Source organism: Lissotriton helveticus, chromosome 3_2 (genome assembly GCF_964261635.1).
Source record: "Lissotriton helveticus chromosome 3_2, aLisHel1.1, whole genome shotgun sequence".
In the NCBI taxonomy this organism is placed as follows: Eukaryota; Metazoa; Chordata; class Amphibia; order Caudata; family Salamandridae; genus Lissotriton; species Lissotriton helveticus.
In genome coordinates this window covers 47203880-47222748 of record NC_136062.1, presented here as the reverse complement: position 1 = coordinate 47222748, position 18869 = coordinate 47203880, and the positions used below count along the sequence as shown (strand labels likewise).

The 18869-nt window shown below is 40.7% G+C and overlaps 1 protein-coding gene across 2 annotated transcripts in view; it reads right to left on the bottom strand.

The window, feature by feature from the left end:
* Positions 1-18869, bottom strand: part of FBN1 (fibrillin 1) — a 713526-nt gene that overhangs the window by 569375 nt on the left and 125282 nt on the right. For both annotated transcript variants that reach the window (XM_078684805.1, XM_078684806.1), the window contains exon 2: positions 2553-2635. In XM_078684805.1, coding sequence (XP_078540931.1) covers positions 2553-2635 — 83 coding nt within the window. The remainder of the gene's footprint in view (positions 1-2552; positions 2636-18869) is intronic.

Here is an 18869-nt window from a genome sequence, read left to right as displayed (position 1 = left end):
GCTATCTTGAATCCAGTGGCCAAGTGAGCAAGGGACTCACGTCTGAGCATACCCTGCCACACTTAGGGCGAACAAAGCGATACAAAAGGGGGAGGCCTAAGACTTTGGCCATCTTTAAAATACCCAAAGTGGGTATGGTTTACCTTTACCACATTAGTTAGAATGTCCCCAGGGGCCATTCCCACCCACTTGCCCATTCCAGACATAAATGTGGAATCTGCAGGCATCTACTTTAGAACACCCCTCGGCCTGTGGAATATCAGAAGAGAACTAAACCTGTTGACTGAGACCTGAGAAGAGTCTAGAAGACTGGACCTGCTATTCTTCTTGTACCCTGAACAAAGACATGCACTCCAAGGCTCGGATAGCAGACCTCCTGTTAAAACAACAGGACATAAAAAACTTCAAGACACCTTTTCCTGCAACTGCCCAGCTGAGCAGTGGCAACTAGCCTTGGACTTGACCTTCTATTGTCTTTTGCCTGACACCCTGATATCCTGGGCCTTTCAAATTGTTCTCCTGTGATGATTGGAACTTAAAGAATTAAAGTCAGAAGATAAAATCTTTAACCTGGACAAACCTGGTTAGTGTATCCGACCGGCACACCATTGCAGTCAGCGTCAAGTTGCAAGTATTCTAAGGAAACCATTGACTATCATTGGCATTTAGTGCTTTTTGGTGCTAAATCTAAATCTAATTAAAACTTTAAAAATTCATATATCTGATCCCCCTTACTGGAGTTTTGTCATTTTATTATCATTTTGTGTAATAACATCATTTGTTTTGAGATTGATTTTTATTGTTTTGCATTTCAACTTTAGTACTGCTTTAGTAATGCATTGAAGTACTACCAGAAGTGCAGAAACAGAGGCATCCACCCATTTAGAGAATGGGAAATGGAGTATCACTGTGAACTATGTAATATGGACCACCACGTTGTCTTGTAAGTTTTCTTAACAGTGTCGTGTAGTTTACAATCATTGCTTGCAACTGTTTTTAATGGTATTAGATGTCCCAGGACTTCTACTTTGAAGACACCACTTATTCAACACATTGATAATAATGTCCCTGGTGCTTGATTGATGTTCTTCCTTTTTTCCACCTTACACTCTTTTCCCACTTCTATCCCTACCTTGCCCTTTATTCTGGATGCATACTCCACCAAAGATTTCCATAAGTCATTATCGTATCAACAGTGAGTAGTGTTCTGTCTTATCCACTGCTATTCAACCACTACTCTGATGGACTATCTTATTAGATTTTCTGTGGTTATTGTAACAGGTACTTCCTGAACATTTGTGATTGTTTATTTTTTATCAATTAAGAAATTGTTGTAAAAACAACATGCTGGCCAGTTCTTCATGTCTTCATGGTTTCCAGGGCCAGGTAGAACAGAGTGGTTTCTGCCATTTCAGCAGTGAAAGCAGTTTCTGTGAAACTACAATCCATTTTTTTAAAATGTATATACTGAATACTAATTATGGGAAACTAAAATGCAGTTTCAGATTTGGTCCTCGAGAACTCTACTGGAGGGACCAAGATTTAGAGATTGGAACCATTGCTTTCTCATGCCTCTAAACACTCAGGAGGTGTGGTTAAACTGAGAAAATCTATAGTAAAATGTTTATGAACCAGATGAGCTTAGTAAATCATGAAACCATATAATTTGCCTGTGCACCACATAATTAGGTCCGGGTCAAAACATGCAATGGGCTCTATTCATGAAACAAAGTATCCTACAATAGAAGTATCCCTATGAATGGGAGCAGATTTACTACTTTTTGCAATTTATCAATATTCCAAGTAGTACACCTGGAAAGCTGCCGGTTTCCAGACATAGTACTGGAATGTCTTGTTATATGCCCACAGGTCCTATTCCACCTGTGCAGAAATTTACTTATTGTAATTTCCCCATGGTGGAATGGAGCCTCCTGTGCAAATGCAAAAATATTTCTCCACGGGCAAATGTTTTTGCTCACGGACAAACCTCTTCCTCTTCACCCCCAGCACATCTGTGGGCTATCACTTCCAATTGCCATCCGAGAAGAGGAGTTACATCAGCCTGTGACTGGAGTAAACTGGCTTGACTAAATCTCCAACTATTTCCAGGAAAGCAGGAGGTCAGATCAGAATTTGGAATGCTCACAAAAGTAGATATTTGGGGGAGTTCCCAAACTTTCAATGCAAACCCACCTTGGAATGGCTGGAGAATTCTCCACACGTGTGGCAGCGAAATACACGGTAATAAATGCATTTATTCATGCAAAGAATTCCTTCCTGAATCCTGGCATGTGTAAATGATATATACTTTTAGTCGTAAACCAAAATACAGCCAAAATTACTTTTGTGACAAGGCCTCAATATATTTAAAAAAAGGAATTTTGTTATTGAGGTAAGACTAGTAACAATTAGTAGGCATACGTAGTCATTTGAACATATTTCATAAACGATTGTGCATGAAACTAATCACGGATGATTTCAATGTGTCCTATAAAACTAATGAGAAGAAAACTAAGTATTTGAAGATATGATGGTTTTAAAAGTGAACTTACGGACAATGCACTGGTTTCCACCAGGTAAGGTTTTCCACCCAGGACAGCAATATGCACTGTAACGTGTTCCGCAAACATTAGGTCTAAAAATGCAAAAATAGGTAACATATATTAGTTAAATGGCATCAGAATTGGAGCATCTCAAAAGTAAATTCCTACAATTGTTCACAAAAAATACAATCATGCAATAACAGCCAACAGTATGTGCTTCAGTTTTAACATGAATTCTCTCTGCAACCTAGTAACATCAAGTATGGAGTAACTAATCTTAAATGCAAGTCTACATACCTTGAATATATATATATTCATATACATATTTAGAGCGAAATACATGTCTGGGGTTGGTTTTATTAATTTCAGGTTGCCTGGAAGGTATTTTACCAATCCAAAGCTGTAATGCTGTAATGCTGTGCCTGTGTTAGAAGACTTTTGTAATTCTTCAACTTGGTGTGGCTATCACTGTGCTAGTCCTATGCTTAAGGACGTTGCAGTAAAAATGAATTGTATTGTATGTATACTTATAAAGCGCACTGTTACCTCGTTACGTGGCGTCCTGGCGCTGTATACCGCTGGGGAACCCGTCCTGGCTTTCCCTGTGAGAGGGCACCCCAAGGTGAAGCCAGGCATCCCCGGCGTTGCTGGGGCCGTTGTGGAGATTAAGCAACATATTGCCCAGAGTTGCAGAGTGGGACCCATGGTTAGCGTAGGCACCTAAGCGAGAATTATCGAGTCCGCGGACATTGACCCAAGACCCTGCCGCGTCGGGAATTGAACCCTGGTCCCGGGCCGACCTCTGCTTCAGGGTCTGCCACTTCTAACCAGTGAGCCACACTTCTCCACAAATGGCTTTTTCACTTTTTAGCTAGGCATTGATGGCATTGTTCTAATCCTATGCTTAAAAGCTATGACACAAAAACAGACATTTGACGAGAGCAGATTCAAAGAGTTGGTGCTGTTGTAGGGTGCTCCATATAAAGCAACTGGTCTCCAATTAAACTCCGGAACTACCCAGAGTTCCCTGCTTCTTTGTTTACAAAATGTATGTGGCCCTCTAAGCCAGAAAGGGTATTGTCTGGACATCTATGGATGCTCCCTTGTGTCTGGAAAAAGATTTACCTCTATAATGAGCTCTAATTAGAGCAAAACATCTGTCAGGGTGGCTTTTATTTATTATAGGTTGGCCACAATAGTATTTTACTAATCCAAAGCTGTAATACTGTACATGGAGTGGTAAAAGGCTTTTTTCATATTTCAGCTTGGCGTGGATAGCACTGTGCTAATCCTAAGCTTAAAGACTTCGCTGTAAACATTTGAAAAGGCTTTGTCACTTTCTAGCTCAGTGTGGATGGCACAGTCAGTACTATCGTTTTCTAATTTCTAGAGGAAAAACTTGCTTCCTATTCTTCTTATGGGGCGCTACTGTTTTTTAAATTAAATTTTAGCATCCAACATCAAACACTATTTGAAGTAATTTTCTGATTAACAAATTCTTTACCGCGGTACATCTTTGTTACTATAAGGTCTGACGCTATTCTTCTGACATGTAGATTACATGTAGCAGTATCATCCATGTTGGACATGGTACTCTATGCAAGATCACTCCCAAACATTTGCATTCACCCCTCCTTCTTTGCTAAATTCATTTTTCTATGCTTTAGGAAACTGCTTGTGTTCTCTCTCCCTAAAACTCAATAAAAGTGGCCAACACCTAATTGGTACATTTAATTTAATTCTAGGTCCCTAGTGAATGGTACTACATGGTACAACATGTAACTAAAGTCTGTACAAAAATGCTACTAGTGGGCCTGCAGCACTCATTGTTTAATCAAATAAAGTTGCCTTTTAAAACTTGTCTCAGGTTCACTGGCAAAATCAACCTTTTGCCAGGCCAAACCTACCTTTTAATACACATGAATAGTACTTAACACAGTCCCTAAAGGCCCATGGGGGTGCATTTTCATTAAAAAGTAAGAAATGTGAGTTTAAGTTTTACATGCCCTGGAAGCGAAAAACTCTTAAAGTTATTTTTCACTATTGTAGGTCCCATCTCTTCTATTGACTAACACTGGGTTACCCTATAACATTTAATAAGTGCTAACTTTGGTTTGGGAGCAGGTAGAAACATACTGTTTGGACTCAAATTAATTTTAATTTAGACTCCTCTTTAATGGTAAAGTTGGACTTTAAGTCACAATTCCGAAATGCAACTTTTAGAAAGTTCCTCATTAGTGCATACTTTACCTTGACATGTGCCTACATCTTGCTCTTAATCTTCTTTAATGAAAAAAAATTCATTTCTCTGTTTATCCCTTTCCTCTTGGCTTTTAGTGGATATTGTTCTCAGACATCAGTTTAATGACCTGATGATGATCCCATTATCCAGTTGAGTGATCGAAATGTCGTTGACTAAAGCACATTTACACTCCCAAAATGTTTAGTTATCACAAAGGGCTATGGTGCTAATATGTATGCTGCTTGGCCAACAATGCCTACTTGCACTCTGGCCAACATGATTAATGCCTGATTTTGGCATCCTCCTTTTTGTAAATTATCCTACTTAGTATCTCTTTATATATTTTTTTATTTAGTATATTAAAATCTAAATATTCACTTCTGATATATGAACATAGATGTCATTGTATCTCTGTGTTTTAACAACAACAAAAAATCTTATTTTTAGGGACCATTGTTTCTAGACAGATACTCACACCCAAGGTCCCTGCCAATACACTTGGGTGCCCTTGTCTCTTCAAAGTACTTTTAGAAATTTGGCATTTTCCTGACCTCACCATTTGTGCCTTCTGTCAGTGTCCTGGGTCATGTGACAGTGAAGGGCTGTTGGACTTTGTGTATTCCTCCCACTGAGGGACATACAGGGAATTCGGTGTGCACAATATGGACCGTCCTGCGAGGAATGCGGAGGCCAGAGCTGTTCCCTGCCCCACGTACACTTCAAAGGAGCTTGCCTACAGCACACACAAAGGAACCTGAAATAAGTCTTTTGTCATCCCAGACTTCTGGAAACCTTGACACGGGAGTGAAAGAACTTTCCAGAACCAAATTTGGGGGTAGGATAGGGTGTTCCCGTAGACACATCACCGGTCAGCCTGACTTTGCAGTAGTACCAGCTATAGTCTTCTCTGCAGCAGTACATCCTGTTCAGCGGGACCTCCCTCTGAAAGTATCTGGCCTCATGGAGTCCTCTTCAGCTACAGCTTAACGTTTTATCCCACTGGAGATTTTTGACCTACAAAATGTTGTCTAAGTCTCAAAGTAAGACTCTTTGCCTGACTTGATGACAATCAGCTCCTCATCAACGACGATGACATCCCTGGCCTGGAAATCTAGCTTTTTCGGTGCTCCCCGGCATTAACGAATCCTACTTGGGCACAGCCTGCTGCCTTGTCCCGCTGAACTCTAACTTCTAAGGTACTTTTCTTCAGATATTTTTCTAAGTCCAAAGGTATGCCCAGACCAGGCCCAATCCACTTCTTGCATTGGACTCATGCTCCATCATGGTAGGCATTAACGTTTGACTTTGATCCGCTCTAACGGGACCAGACCCGTGGTTGCTGGTTTGATCTTTTAGGTGTTAAATTTCACTAAAAACTTGAAACATTCATACCTCTGGGTCTACTGATTGGATTTAAGTTGTTTTGGTATTAGTTTATCAAAATGTATTCTATTTCTTCTAAGTAGGTTTCGGATTTTTTGGGCTGTGTGGTCACTTTATTACTGTTTAAGCTCAGCACAAATACTTTACACATTGCCTCTAAGTTAAGCCTGACCGCTTTGATGCACAGGCTAATTTGGCAACTTGTGTGGTTCACTATGAAAAGGATTGTGGTTGCCTGATTGGCAACAATAACCCAATTTCTCACAATCTACAAATGCTATGCTTTACTCATATCTAGGGCCAAAATACATAAAGAGCTCTGTTGGTGCTAATTTACACTGATACTGGCTATGCCGATTACCAATTGAAGCAAAAATCAAATTTAAAATAGTATACTGAACACACAAAACCCTTCGTCTGACGAATTTCGTAGCGCACCCTGCATCGCAAAATGCGAAATTCGTTTATTTTATTAAATTGTTTACTTACCTGCAATTATCCATATTCCGTTGTTTACCACCCCCCACCCTGCCCCTCTCCCGCACCGCCTTCCTGCCCCACTGAACTCCCTCCATGGGCCGCGACTGCCCCCACCAGTCCAAAACCGGACCCAACCTTTCCGGCCCAACGGGGAAACGCCCTGTGCCCACTAGGCCAGTCCGGACCTGCTCTGCAGGATTTGTCTTGAGCAGGATCTGTCTATCCAGGCAAAAAATGAAAACTGATTTTTAGCTGAGGCAAAGCAGAACTGACGCCAGGAAAAATAAAAGGAGAGGGGTAGCACTCCCTAAACCATTTAATATAGTGATACATTGGATCTCGGCGCAAATTAGCACTGCGCACGCGACACATATAAATTGAGGTAAAGGTACCACGCAACACAGCACGTGCTTTACTTCAAAGTGTTCCCTCGCTCAGCACTCTTCATTTGTGATTTATTACACGCAGATCTGTGGACATATGGGCTCTGCAGATAAAGAATATTTTGAGACACTCGTGAATTAAATTCTATTTAAAGAAGAGGGCAAACACAAGACATAGCTAGGTTATCCCCAGCAGCTCTAGGAAATCTTATACCTGCCGTGTGCCCTGAGATCACCTGAATGAGCCAAGTATAGCCAGCCTCGATGCATACACATGGGGAGGGCACTTCCACAGGCAAGAAAGCAGATGCTGGCATCCACCTTCGCAGCGTGCTCGCATGAACACTGAGCCACTTGTAAAGGCAGTTTATTGAAAGAGGAGATTATGGGAGGGTGGTTTGCATTTACAATACGAGTTTTCATAAATCAAGCACTCAGTGCCTCAAGCAAAATCATGTCAATTCCTTCGTACCCTTCAGTTTCAGTTCCACCCTCTATTGCGCCCATGGATCAGTGAGTTGAATATTTCTGGAAGATCCGCATTTTCCCACCATGTGCATGGCAAGATAGACTGCTTACCTCGGATAAATGTCCCCTTTAACGAAGACGACCCAGACGTTTTCTACACTCACACAATGTACGTACAAATGCCTATTTATGCATGTGTATTTATCAAGTTCTTGAGCACAAATATGGTACAATGTTGCATCAAATGGTAAATTGCAATTGTGCCGTGTGTGGTGACTGAAAGCCAGCGTCCTGAACACGAATAGTCAGCGGGAAATGAACGCACGTGATGGGTATGAGAGATTTTTCTTTAACAGCTAAGCCTTTCAAGGATTTTTCAGTAAAAGGAAAAGAGGGAGCAGTTATGGTAGCTTGAGTGTGTGGACGGGTGCATGACTATAGTGTTGTGGGGTCTATGGTATAGAACTTATGAAATACTTTGGGCAACTCCAAGTCTCCTCAGCCTATGAGATGCTTTTTTACACATTCTTTTCACAAAATGAAATGCAACCAATCATTAGCAAATCCAATCGGTCTGGCATTGGCCTGCTGGTGCGAGGATTCATTTCTTTTCTTTATTATTGCAAAGAACAGGCCCAAAAAATTAAAAGAAAACATGCTGCAGCCTTAACATAGTGGACACACGCTAGCAATAAAAATGGTTCATAGAAACAAAAACTGTCGCATAAAATTGTAATGGAATACTACAGGTCCTTTCTACCAGCCAGACAGGTGTACGTAGAGCAGATATAGAGACCCTTTTTTATTTTAAATACACTTCACAGTAAATTGTGTTTTTTTATTAACTTTAAAATACTGTAATCCAAAGACATGGCTAAACACACAAGGATGAATCCAATTGTGGGTTTTTTCATAAAAAAGATAAATAGTTAAAAGAAAAAGGCTTTAGCAAAGTAAAATATTCGCCCATCAACCCGGACTCTGAAGTGTACTTCTTTTTCAGCACATGTCCACATGTGATCAGACAAATGCCGTCACTCACAGTGAAAGAAATCCAATTTCTTAAGTGAAATAAGCGAGCCCAATTTTGAACAAGCTGCATACGAGGAGGTAGTATTATTTATTAAGTGCTACCAGTCATTATAAGATATTACATAAAGGACCTGCTATCAGGGGTCAATTCAATGACAGGCCAATAGACATACCTGAGAGCAGTAGCTTTTTTATTAAACTGTAGGTTTATACATTTATATGAGAAAAGTTGTGGTTCCATATGAAGAAGCGTATGGGATAAATATATATAAATTAAGATCATTTCTATCTCAAACTTTAAAGAGTACTAATACCGGGTTGTCGGGCTCTTTTATTCTCTTTTGTCTGTAGGACTTTATTGAAGGGAAGTGTGCCCACTGAACAGCAACGTGATGATCATGAGTATTTGCATTCTCGATCATATGTTCCGAATACATATGGAGCAATAAATAATAAAGGTACGTGTATAGAACAACCTCTGGCTGTACCCTATTGGTGATTTTAGTACAGTTTCTTGTTGGGTTAACGTTGTACCAATTTTTTATCCTTAGCTTTATATTAATCCTTAAAGCGCAAGTAGATTAGGCCAGCTTTGTCGGTCTTCAGTGTGCCTTACCTAAGAAAACAGTTGGTGAGTGAATTTCTTTTGAATCTGAGCATGAATGTGTAGGAAGGCTGGGTAGTGAAGGTTTTCATGAGTTTCTGCACTCCAGTCTTGATTGGACCTTTTGGACAATAATTCTTTAAAAAAAAATGTTTTGGGGTATTAACACTTGTTAGAAAAAATTGAGTGGTTTGAAATGGATTGGTAAGATATCAAATTTAGATGAATGTTTTAAATCATAATTGTGAATTGATAATGAGCAATTTCTCTTAAAAATTTTTAACTGTATGGTTTGATTGTACTAAAAATATATGAGATTTCTTCTGATATATGTTTTGTTTTTTATGCAGGCAAAGACTGCATATTCGTTTAGAGGGATAAAAATATTTGTTGTTGTCCTGAAGAAGGTGGTTCTATTCTGGCAACCCACCGAAACACGTCGACCATCCCTTTTCTGTTAAATTTGAGGAACAATGAGCCACATGCCAAAAAATGCTCAAATAACATAACTTTTCTATTGATTCCTTCAAATTAGCAAACTTTTAATGACAAATGTGTATGTCTTATGTATTGTCTCTCTTGATACAGCATATTTGTGATATGTTGTGCAATATATTTTTTACTATTGGATTTTCAGATTGTTTTTAAATACATGAATTTTATAAAAATTGTGTAAATTGTTTTATTTGGAATGATTTATTAAATACCAATTGTTAAGAATTGTCTTTTGGGTCCCTTTTGAAGACGAGTGTGGAGGGGTGTATGAGCCCGAAAGAAGTGTAGTGTGGTATGGTTAAATGAATTGATCTCTCCAAGATTTTTTTTTGTTGACAATTAAGTGGACTGAACCATTACCCCATGCGGTTTTGTGTGGTTGGTTGGAAACAAAATTAGAATGACAGTTCAACAGACCGTGATATGAAGAGGCAGACCCACAGCTATTTTGTTCATGAATTATTTTGATTGCATGAGGCTGCTAACACAGCTAAAACTGTCTTCAGGGTGGACCTAAATATTACAAGCTTTCCGCCATGCTCCCAGAACGCACATTCTTCATATAAAGGAGTTTTGCCACTGCCCTCTACCTAGACTGATGGTATACCAGTACCTAACCTTTCTATGGATCCTAAAAATATAAATAGTTTTTCTAGTAGAATTATTAAATTGCTACGTGAATGTAAACTAAATCGGAACCCGACTATCATTTGATATTTTGTATCATGTAATATTAAAACTTGTGATCATATACAATGTTATAACCTATGCCGCCTGTCAAGATGAGATGCCAAGAAGTTACTAGCCCATAATTAAGTTGCCTATTGAGAGTTTACTAAGAATAAAGTGCCTTTGTGCTCCTAAAAGTGCTGAAGTGCTGTGGTTAAAAACCCCTAGTTGGTCCTGGGTTACGGAAGCTAGGAGTAAAGTAATACAATAGTTCTATTTCACCTTGATCTTGAATTGGTGACTAATTCCCTATATGGTCACCCATACTGATGTATATACCATCACTTGATGATTGGAGACATATTTATTGGGACATCAAAATATAGTTAGCAATTAAATTCATAAGCGATTCTTAAAAGATTCATCTAGGATTTATGTATATGTGTATCTATGTATGTATAATATGTATAAATAACTGAATGACGGGGACTGTTATAGGAGGAGTAACATTCAAGCAATAAAAAGCTCTTGGAATGATTTCTACTCAAAACTCCTTGCCTGGAAAAGTGCCGGCCTGTTGAGCAATTATGAGTTCAAGTTCTTAAAAGATGATCACCCTGTGATCCCTGTGATCTATTTTATTTCCAAGATTCACAAGGATTCATCAAGACAACCTGGCAGGCCCATTATATCAGCCCGCAGTAGCCTTTTGAAAAACATGTCACGCTACATAGATTTCTTTCTTCAAGTACATGTGCGACTACTACCGTCCTTTATACAGGACACTAGTGACTTTTTAAGGAACATTAGTGATGTTAAATGGGATTCAGAGTGCGTACTGATTTCTCTTGACGTTACATCACTCTACACTAGTATCCATCATCAAGGTGGAATAAAGGCGGTAGAACTTTATCTGGGCACCAGACCTATGTACCTGTATTTACATAACAAAATGTTGAATAACATGATAATGACATGCTTGGAAAACAACTATTTCTTATTTCAAAATCAGATTCTTCACCAAACTAGAGGCGTAGCTATGGGGGCTTGTTTCTCGCCTAGTTATGCTTTCCTCCACATGGGGTTATGGGAGGAACAAGTCCTGAAAGCTGAATATGGTGACATTTTCCATGATCATGTTGTAATCTGGTACAGATACATTGATGATCTGTTCTTAATCTGGAGAGGCACGGAGAAGAGTGCTCTCCAATTTATTGAACGGATCAACAACAACAATCTTAATCTACAGTTCACAGCCCACATTAGTAAGCAGTCTATATGCTTCCTTGATGTAGAAATCTATGTGGCTAATGAAAAGTTGGAAACTAGGCTGCATCGAAAGACCACTGCTGGCAACACAGTGCTCTATGCTACCAGTCACCACCCTAAACACCTCATTCACAGCATTCCGTCCGGGGAAATGTTGAGAATTAGACAAATTTGTAGTTTAGACAGTGACTGTGAGTTGGCACAAAAAGAAAGTAAAGTTAGATTCCTGGCCAGGGGCTATTTGCAAACTACGATTGATAATGCAATAAAAAAACTAGTACAATTCGTAGGCCTGATGCATTGATCATTAAATCTAGTTCTATATCAAATCACCCAGCAGTCTGATCAACCTACCAGATTAATCCTTACGTTCAATAAACAACATCAGATATTGCATAGGATAATGAACAAAAACTGGCCTCTGGTACGTAATGATCCTATCATTGGGGATAAACTGCCTAAGAACCCTATTATCTTGTTTAGGAAAGCTCGATCAATGAGTGACGCCCTGGTGAGTAGCAGCCCAGAAATAAGAATAAATAAAACCTGGCTAAATTCTAGAAAAGGGTTTGTCAAATGTATGTCCTGTACAGCCTGCAAAATTGGGGCCAGCAAGACCTCATATAGAACCCCATTCAAGGTGGATACCGTGCCCATCACTAAGATGCTGACCTGCAAAATGGAGTATGTAGTATATGTGCTGGTGTGTTCTTGTGGCCTGCAGTATGTGGGTTCACAAAAGAATACTCCAGCACATCAGGGCTATCACCAATAGTGATGCAACTCACCCGGTTGCGAGGCACTTCAAGGAATTCCACAACAATGAGTTGGAACAGCTGAAGTATTTTGTTGTGGACTCAGTCCCACCGCTTAGGCAAGGGGTCAACCGGGAAGCTTTGTTGCGCAAACTCAAAAACAGGTTTATTTTGGCGCTAGATACAAAGACACCTCAGGGCCGCAACTCCAGTGAGGATTTTTTTTTACCTGCCTCTGATTGTTCCCGTATATTCATATATTGTAACTTTTACTGTTCTGCCTCGGTAACTTTTTAGCTTTCATGTACTGTTTCACATATATGCACTTTATGAACCAAGAATGTTCGATATGGTGACACTCATTAGCACTCACACTTTTGTTTCATAGACATAAGGAGATGTTCAAGGCACACTTGGGCAGAATTGTTGACTATTTGCACAAAATGTAAAAGCAATGACCTACAAACATTTCAAATTAGTGCTTGGGTCCATCATTGGCAACAAGCTCATATGACTGAAAAAAATACATGTTTTTAATTGTGGATGTTGCCCAAATTTTACCTGTTGTTACTCAGTGGTTTTTAATATTGCTCTTTTACATATGTTTTTTACACTTGCATTGCCTTTTAACAAATATTCATGAATGTATAAATATTTAATGAAATATTGCTTTTACTTACCTGAACTGTTACAATAAATATGTATTCACTATGTATTTATATCGAGGTAGTTGCAATGACTCTTCTATGTCCATGATTACGTTTTTAGCCAGGTGTTTTTGCACTTGCACTTTAAAAATGTGACGGCACTCCTCATGGGAGTCATGTGATCAAGGCCTCTGGTAGGCCGAAACGTGTCATGGCGGTGGTGTAGGGGCTTCAATAAAACAGCTTTGCACCGATTTAAGGGTCCGAATTCGTCTGTTCCTAAGAAGTGGAAAACGAATGGCGAAGGCTGCAGCAATATATATTTACATATATATTCATATATTACGCTCAAAATTTCCTTTAGATCCTCAGGAAAAACGCAGCACTCAAGAGGGTACGGGTATCCACATTTTTATTCTTATGCAGAAGCTACACAGACGCGTTTCGGCGTGCTGCCTTCGTCAGTGTGTAAAGCACTTAGTGTCAGGCATGTTAATAAAGTTTTTCTCAACATCTCATTATTGCATGGACACAAGCATAGGACAGTAACCCCTCAAGGACGCTGTGGGCGCCATTTTGTAACGGTGCACAAACACAGTTTTGTATCAGTGAAAGAAGCTATACAACATTTGTTATACCTAGATAGGTGGCTGTCCCGCGTCAGAGGGTATAATTTATCACAATGTGTTACATTGACGTTTTTATTAAGCCGTGGATCGGCCTATGTCCTATGTGAAACTGTGGCCCATGTTTATAATACTCTCTCAGTTGACACTGAGACAAAATGCGGTAAGATCAGACAATCAATGAGCGATAAAAAGTTCGATTTGGTACAATTAATGGCAACAATACAATACGCCATCCACTACACATTCTAAGCTTTCCAGAGAACTTAAAAAAGCTTCACAAAAAACCAAATGGAACTTCAATAAATAGCTCAGCTGAAGGCACCTAGCGGAATTACAGTAATTTGCTCTCAATCAGATCAATTCGTGTGATGTCATATGATTCATCTCCTGAACACTCAAAATTATAAAAATACAGATATGTATATCTCTGTCTTCATATATTTTCTAATGTATATTCAGGAATATGCGTGTTTCTTGATGGACAAAATACACAATTGTGATTCGGCATGTTCAACAAATAAATAAGGTATATCACAGTTTAACATTATTTGCACAAATGGAAGGCCATTTCTTCTCCACTGTTTAGACCCCTCGGATGTTTTGTAGATAGATCAATGATATACCTAGACTCCGTCTGTTCCTAAGAAGTGGAAAACGAATGGCGAAGGCTGCAGCAATATATATTTACATATATATTCATATATATATACATATATACATTTGTAAGCGGAGCTCTTTGGAAGTGAATGCAGGGAATTTTGTAAGTGTGACAAAAATCACCTGCATGGCCCACAAAGCACTGCACCACAATACACCCTCCTACTTGTCCCAGAAACAGACCCTATAGGGAGGAAAGAGATCCTCCAGAAGCATTAGCTACTTACTATTCAAGCCACAAAAATTCAAGAAAAAGGAAACCTACAAAAGTACCTTCTCTGGAATGGCCCAAACATTTGGAACTCTCTACCCACAGAGATCAGATGCCTCTTCTGGAAAGAAGAAAAATAAATTCTATCCAACAAATTCCTCTCTCACTAGGACTAGGTCACTGGAACCCCTTCTCCACACCCCCCACGTAACCTGTGCATCACTATCGCGGAGAAAACTATGCCTCTACTCTCCCCACCCTGTAACTCCTTCCTCCTTCTACCTCAGAACCTACAGTTCTCAAATTCTCTTGTGTATTGTTTTGCTTACATCGTTTTTATTCTATTACTTTGTGTTTTTATTTACGATTATGTAACCTGAGTAATTGCTGCTCTTTTGTTTACATACCCCGCTGTACATTGTTTACTCTTTTTTTATCGTTACTATGTATTTTTATATATTCTTCATGTTCCTTGTGTTATCTGGTTGTGCTTACTCTGTAAAGCACTCTGTCACCTTCGGGTCATGTTTACGCTATATACAACTCCTCCAAAAAATATCTCAGGCAATAGACGTGCAAGCAGCACTCACTGACAAACATCATGGGTTCTTGTCCGAGTTAGGAGAGAGGCGGAACTCCATGGCACCTGTATGTATTAAGGGATGGAGACTGGTGTGGCAACCGCCAACCTGAATGTTCTAACCAGAATGCTAACGTGACTCACTATCATTCTCAACCTTTCTAGCTTAAGCACCTCTGCTGCTGAAGGTACACAGTGATGATCCTCCTAAGATATTAGACAAGACACCCCAATGTTAAAGGAGATTATTTCACTAACATCAGTACTACTTCTACCATTGCTCTTGAGACTGGGGTCTCATGAGCAGTGGTGTAGTGTGGTGTGATAGCATCCCTAGGAGGCAGTTTGGTGGGCTGTCCTTGAAATACAGTGTGGTGTTATGGGTTTCTTCCCATGGGGTGAATTAAAAACCCTGGAAAGCAGTGCAGTATGGGGCTTGTTATAGTGCAGTATGCCTTGATTGTGTCCTTAGGGTATAGTGTGATGAGTGGATGCGGTGAAATCAGTTAAATGTGGAGAAACGTTTCTAAAGGAGGCAGTGTAGTGAAGGCTGATTTTATCCATCGGATGCAGTGTAGTGGGTTGGTTTGTTAGTTTAGTGCTGCCAGGACACAGTGTAATATGGTGAGTTAGTGCCCCTTCAAGGTAGTACAGTGTGGTGGGTAAGCATATCTATCAAGCTGTCCAGTTTGCTTTGGAAGTTTCACTATGAAGTACACAACCAACAATGGAGCAGCATGCACAGCAACAATAATTACACTGAATGAAAACAATGCAGCATCAACAAAATCCTGAGAATGCACATTCTAATGTAAATACATTAAAACTAACTTTGACAGCCATGACATTTGCAAGTCAAGAATTTACTTGAACACACATATTTGAATATAATTCCTTTTTTGTACATGCGTTATGCAGAAAGCAAGTAATCAAGCTCACTTTAAACAGATCTTAAGAGTGTTTTACAATTTGATTTCCATTGAACTGTTCTGCATAGAAGCACACAAAATCACAAATCCAACTTTAAGACTTCGATTTACTTATGCAGTTCCATCTCTTTGTTCCTCAGCAGCAAATAGGAGGCTGTTGGCTGTTGAGGGTCTATTGATGGAATATGGGGCCAACCATGAGAAGTGATTGTGGGTAAAGCTGTGGGCACTGTTATGAAGAATAAAATAATTCAGCCTAATGGCTGTAGCCAGAGTTTTCCCATTTTCTTACTAGGCAATGATAGTTACCTTGCCTCCCTATGATCATTCCCTTCTCCCAAATGTCCCAGGGCAATCTAGAGCATGAAAGATGATTTTAAATGATGCATTCTCTAGTGATCATTGATAGGTAAGGAGGGTGGCAGCAGGGACCGTGAAATGGGATTAGCCTTGCAAGGTGGCTGCAGTGCCATGCAGGGTGCGAGGAAGTCATCCAGTGATCGGGCGCACAAGGCTTGAAGCAAATTTCACTCTTGTCTATTTGATGAACTCAAATCTCCTTGGTGAAAAATATCCCCATTATTCACTGTTACCATACCAATCTATAATTCTATATATCTTTACCTGCATATGCCATTGGTGGCTAGTGTAGCTTTAGGTGGACAAGATCTATGTTATGTTATGTTACTTTATTTCTTTTATAGCGCACGGCTACTCCAGGGAGCATCCCGGCGCTTTGGCAAAGAATAACAGCATAAAACGGCAGCCACACAACAGAAAAAAGCAGAGCATGAAAAAGGGTCTATTTCATAAAAAGCCATGTTTTCAGGTCCTTTCTAAAAGCAAGAAGACAGGGAGCCTGTCTCAAGGACAGTGGTAGGTCGTTCCAAACTTTAGGTGTTAAATAGCGGAAAGACCGACCTCCCAATCGTGCGCGACGAATTACAGGAACAGTCATCATAGACAGACCAGATGACCTGAGAGTCCTGCTCGGTGCATACCGGGAAAGACATTTCCCAATATACTTGGGGCCAATACCATGAAGGGCCTTAAAGGCCACAGTCAGGCATTTGAAGATAATTCGCTTGGAGATGGGTAGCCAATGTAGGGTATTCAGTAAAACAGTGGCACCAGCTCTCCTCGGGAGTCCAAAGATGGTACGGGCTGCCGAATTCTGGACAACTTGCAAACGGGTCATGAGATATTTCGGTAGACCCAAAAAGAGAGCGTTTGCATAGTCCAGTCGTGAACCGATCAATGCCTGAACAACTGTTTTCCTGTGGTTAAGTGATAGTAGAGGAAGAAATTTCCTCAACATCCGTAAAATGCCGAAGCATTTCCCAACAAGAGACAGGATGTGAGGTCCAAAGGATAGTTCACAATCTACTATCACTCCCAAATTCTTGGCCTTAAAAGAGACCTTATCAGGGGGAAACATATCTTGTGGCCACCAAGATTTCCAATCGGGTTCAGGGGCGCAACCGAAAAAGAGAAGCTCTGACTTGTCTGAGTTGCATTTTAAGCCATGACATCTAAACCACTCAAACACCGCCCCAAGGCATTCCCTGATCTGTATGCCATCGAAAGACCCACCCCTATCACATGTGAACAGGAGTTGGGTGTCATCAGCATATGACACGATCTGGGCGCCAAATGATTCCGCGACTTCCGCCAGAGGGGCCATAAAGATGTTAAACAGCATAGGGCTGAGAATGGAGCCCTGCGGGACTCCCACCTCTAGCGGAGCCATATCAGCGGAAAAGGGAGGCGCCCAGATCGTTTGTCGGCGGTCGGCCAGAAAAGATTTTAGCCAATTCCACACCGTTCCGCGAAGGCCACACTCCCAGAGTCTTGCAAGGAGGACCTCGTGAGGAACGGTGTCGAAAGCCGCCGACAGGTCAAGCATGACTAACACGGCCTTTCCCCCAGAGTCGAGTACTTCCCTGATGGCATCGGTGACCTCAAGCAGGGCCGACTCCGTGCTAAAATTAGCGCGGAAGCCGGACTGCGAGGCGTGCAACAGGTCGTTTCCTTCGATGAAACTGGAAATTGTCCTGTGCACGTATCGCTCGGCCACTTTCGCCAGAGCAGGGAGAAGGGAGATTGGCCTGTAATTGGCATGGATGAGGGGGTCCAAGGTGGGTTTCTTGAGCAAAGGTAGAATCATGGCACGCTTCCATGCCAGCGGCACCACCCCTGTCGACAAGGATGTATTCAGCAGGGGGTTCACCAAGATGTTAATGGCGGATGCCACTTTCCCCAAATATTTAGCCGGACATGGATCTAAAGGAGAGCCGGATTTCAAGCCTGACAAAAGCTCCAAGGATGTACTAAGATCCATGTTAGGGAATTCGGAGAGGAAAGGACCATGACCTTCCACAGAGCATGGTGGCGCTAGATGGCTCAAGTCCGATTGAGCGCTGGAGAGAGAGGCCTGGATATCGGTGATCTTACTAACAAAAAAGATGGCTAGTTGTTGTATCCAAGAGTCCGTGTGAGTGTGCTTAGGGGTACAGACAGCAGGAGAAGTAAAATCCTGAACCACTTTAAAAATTTCTTTGCAGACATTATCAGCCTCATCAATACGATGTTCAAAATAGGCCTTTTTTTCATCCCAGATTGACTGATGATAGGCTTTTATTGCTGCTCGAAATTTCACTTTCTCAATTGGATCATAAGCCCGCCTCCAGGTCCTCTCAGCCCTTTTACACTCCTGTCGTTGTGTCCTCAACTGAGGAGAAAACCATGGGGCCGACGCTCTGCGCTCTCCTGGTTTAGGTTTCTTTGCGGGGATTAAAGTCTCAAATCTGGCTAAAAGCCATTTTTGGAGGAGGACAAGATTCTCTTCCAAACTTCCCAGAAGGGGGCAAGGAAAGGTGATAAGAGCCTCAGA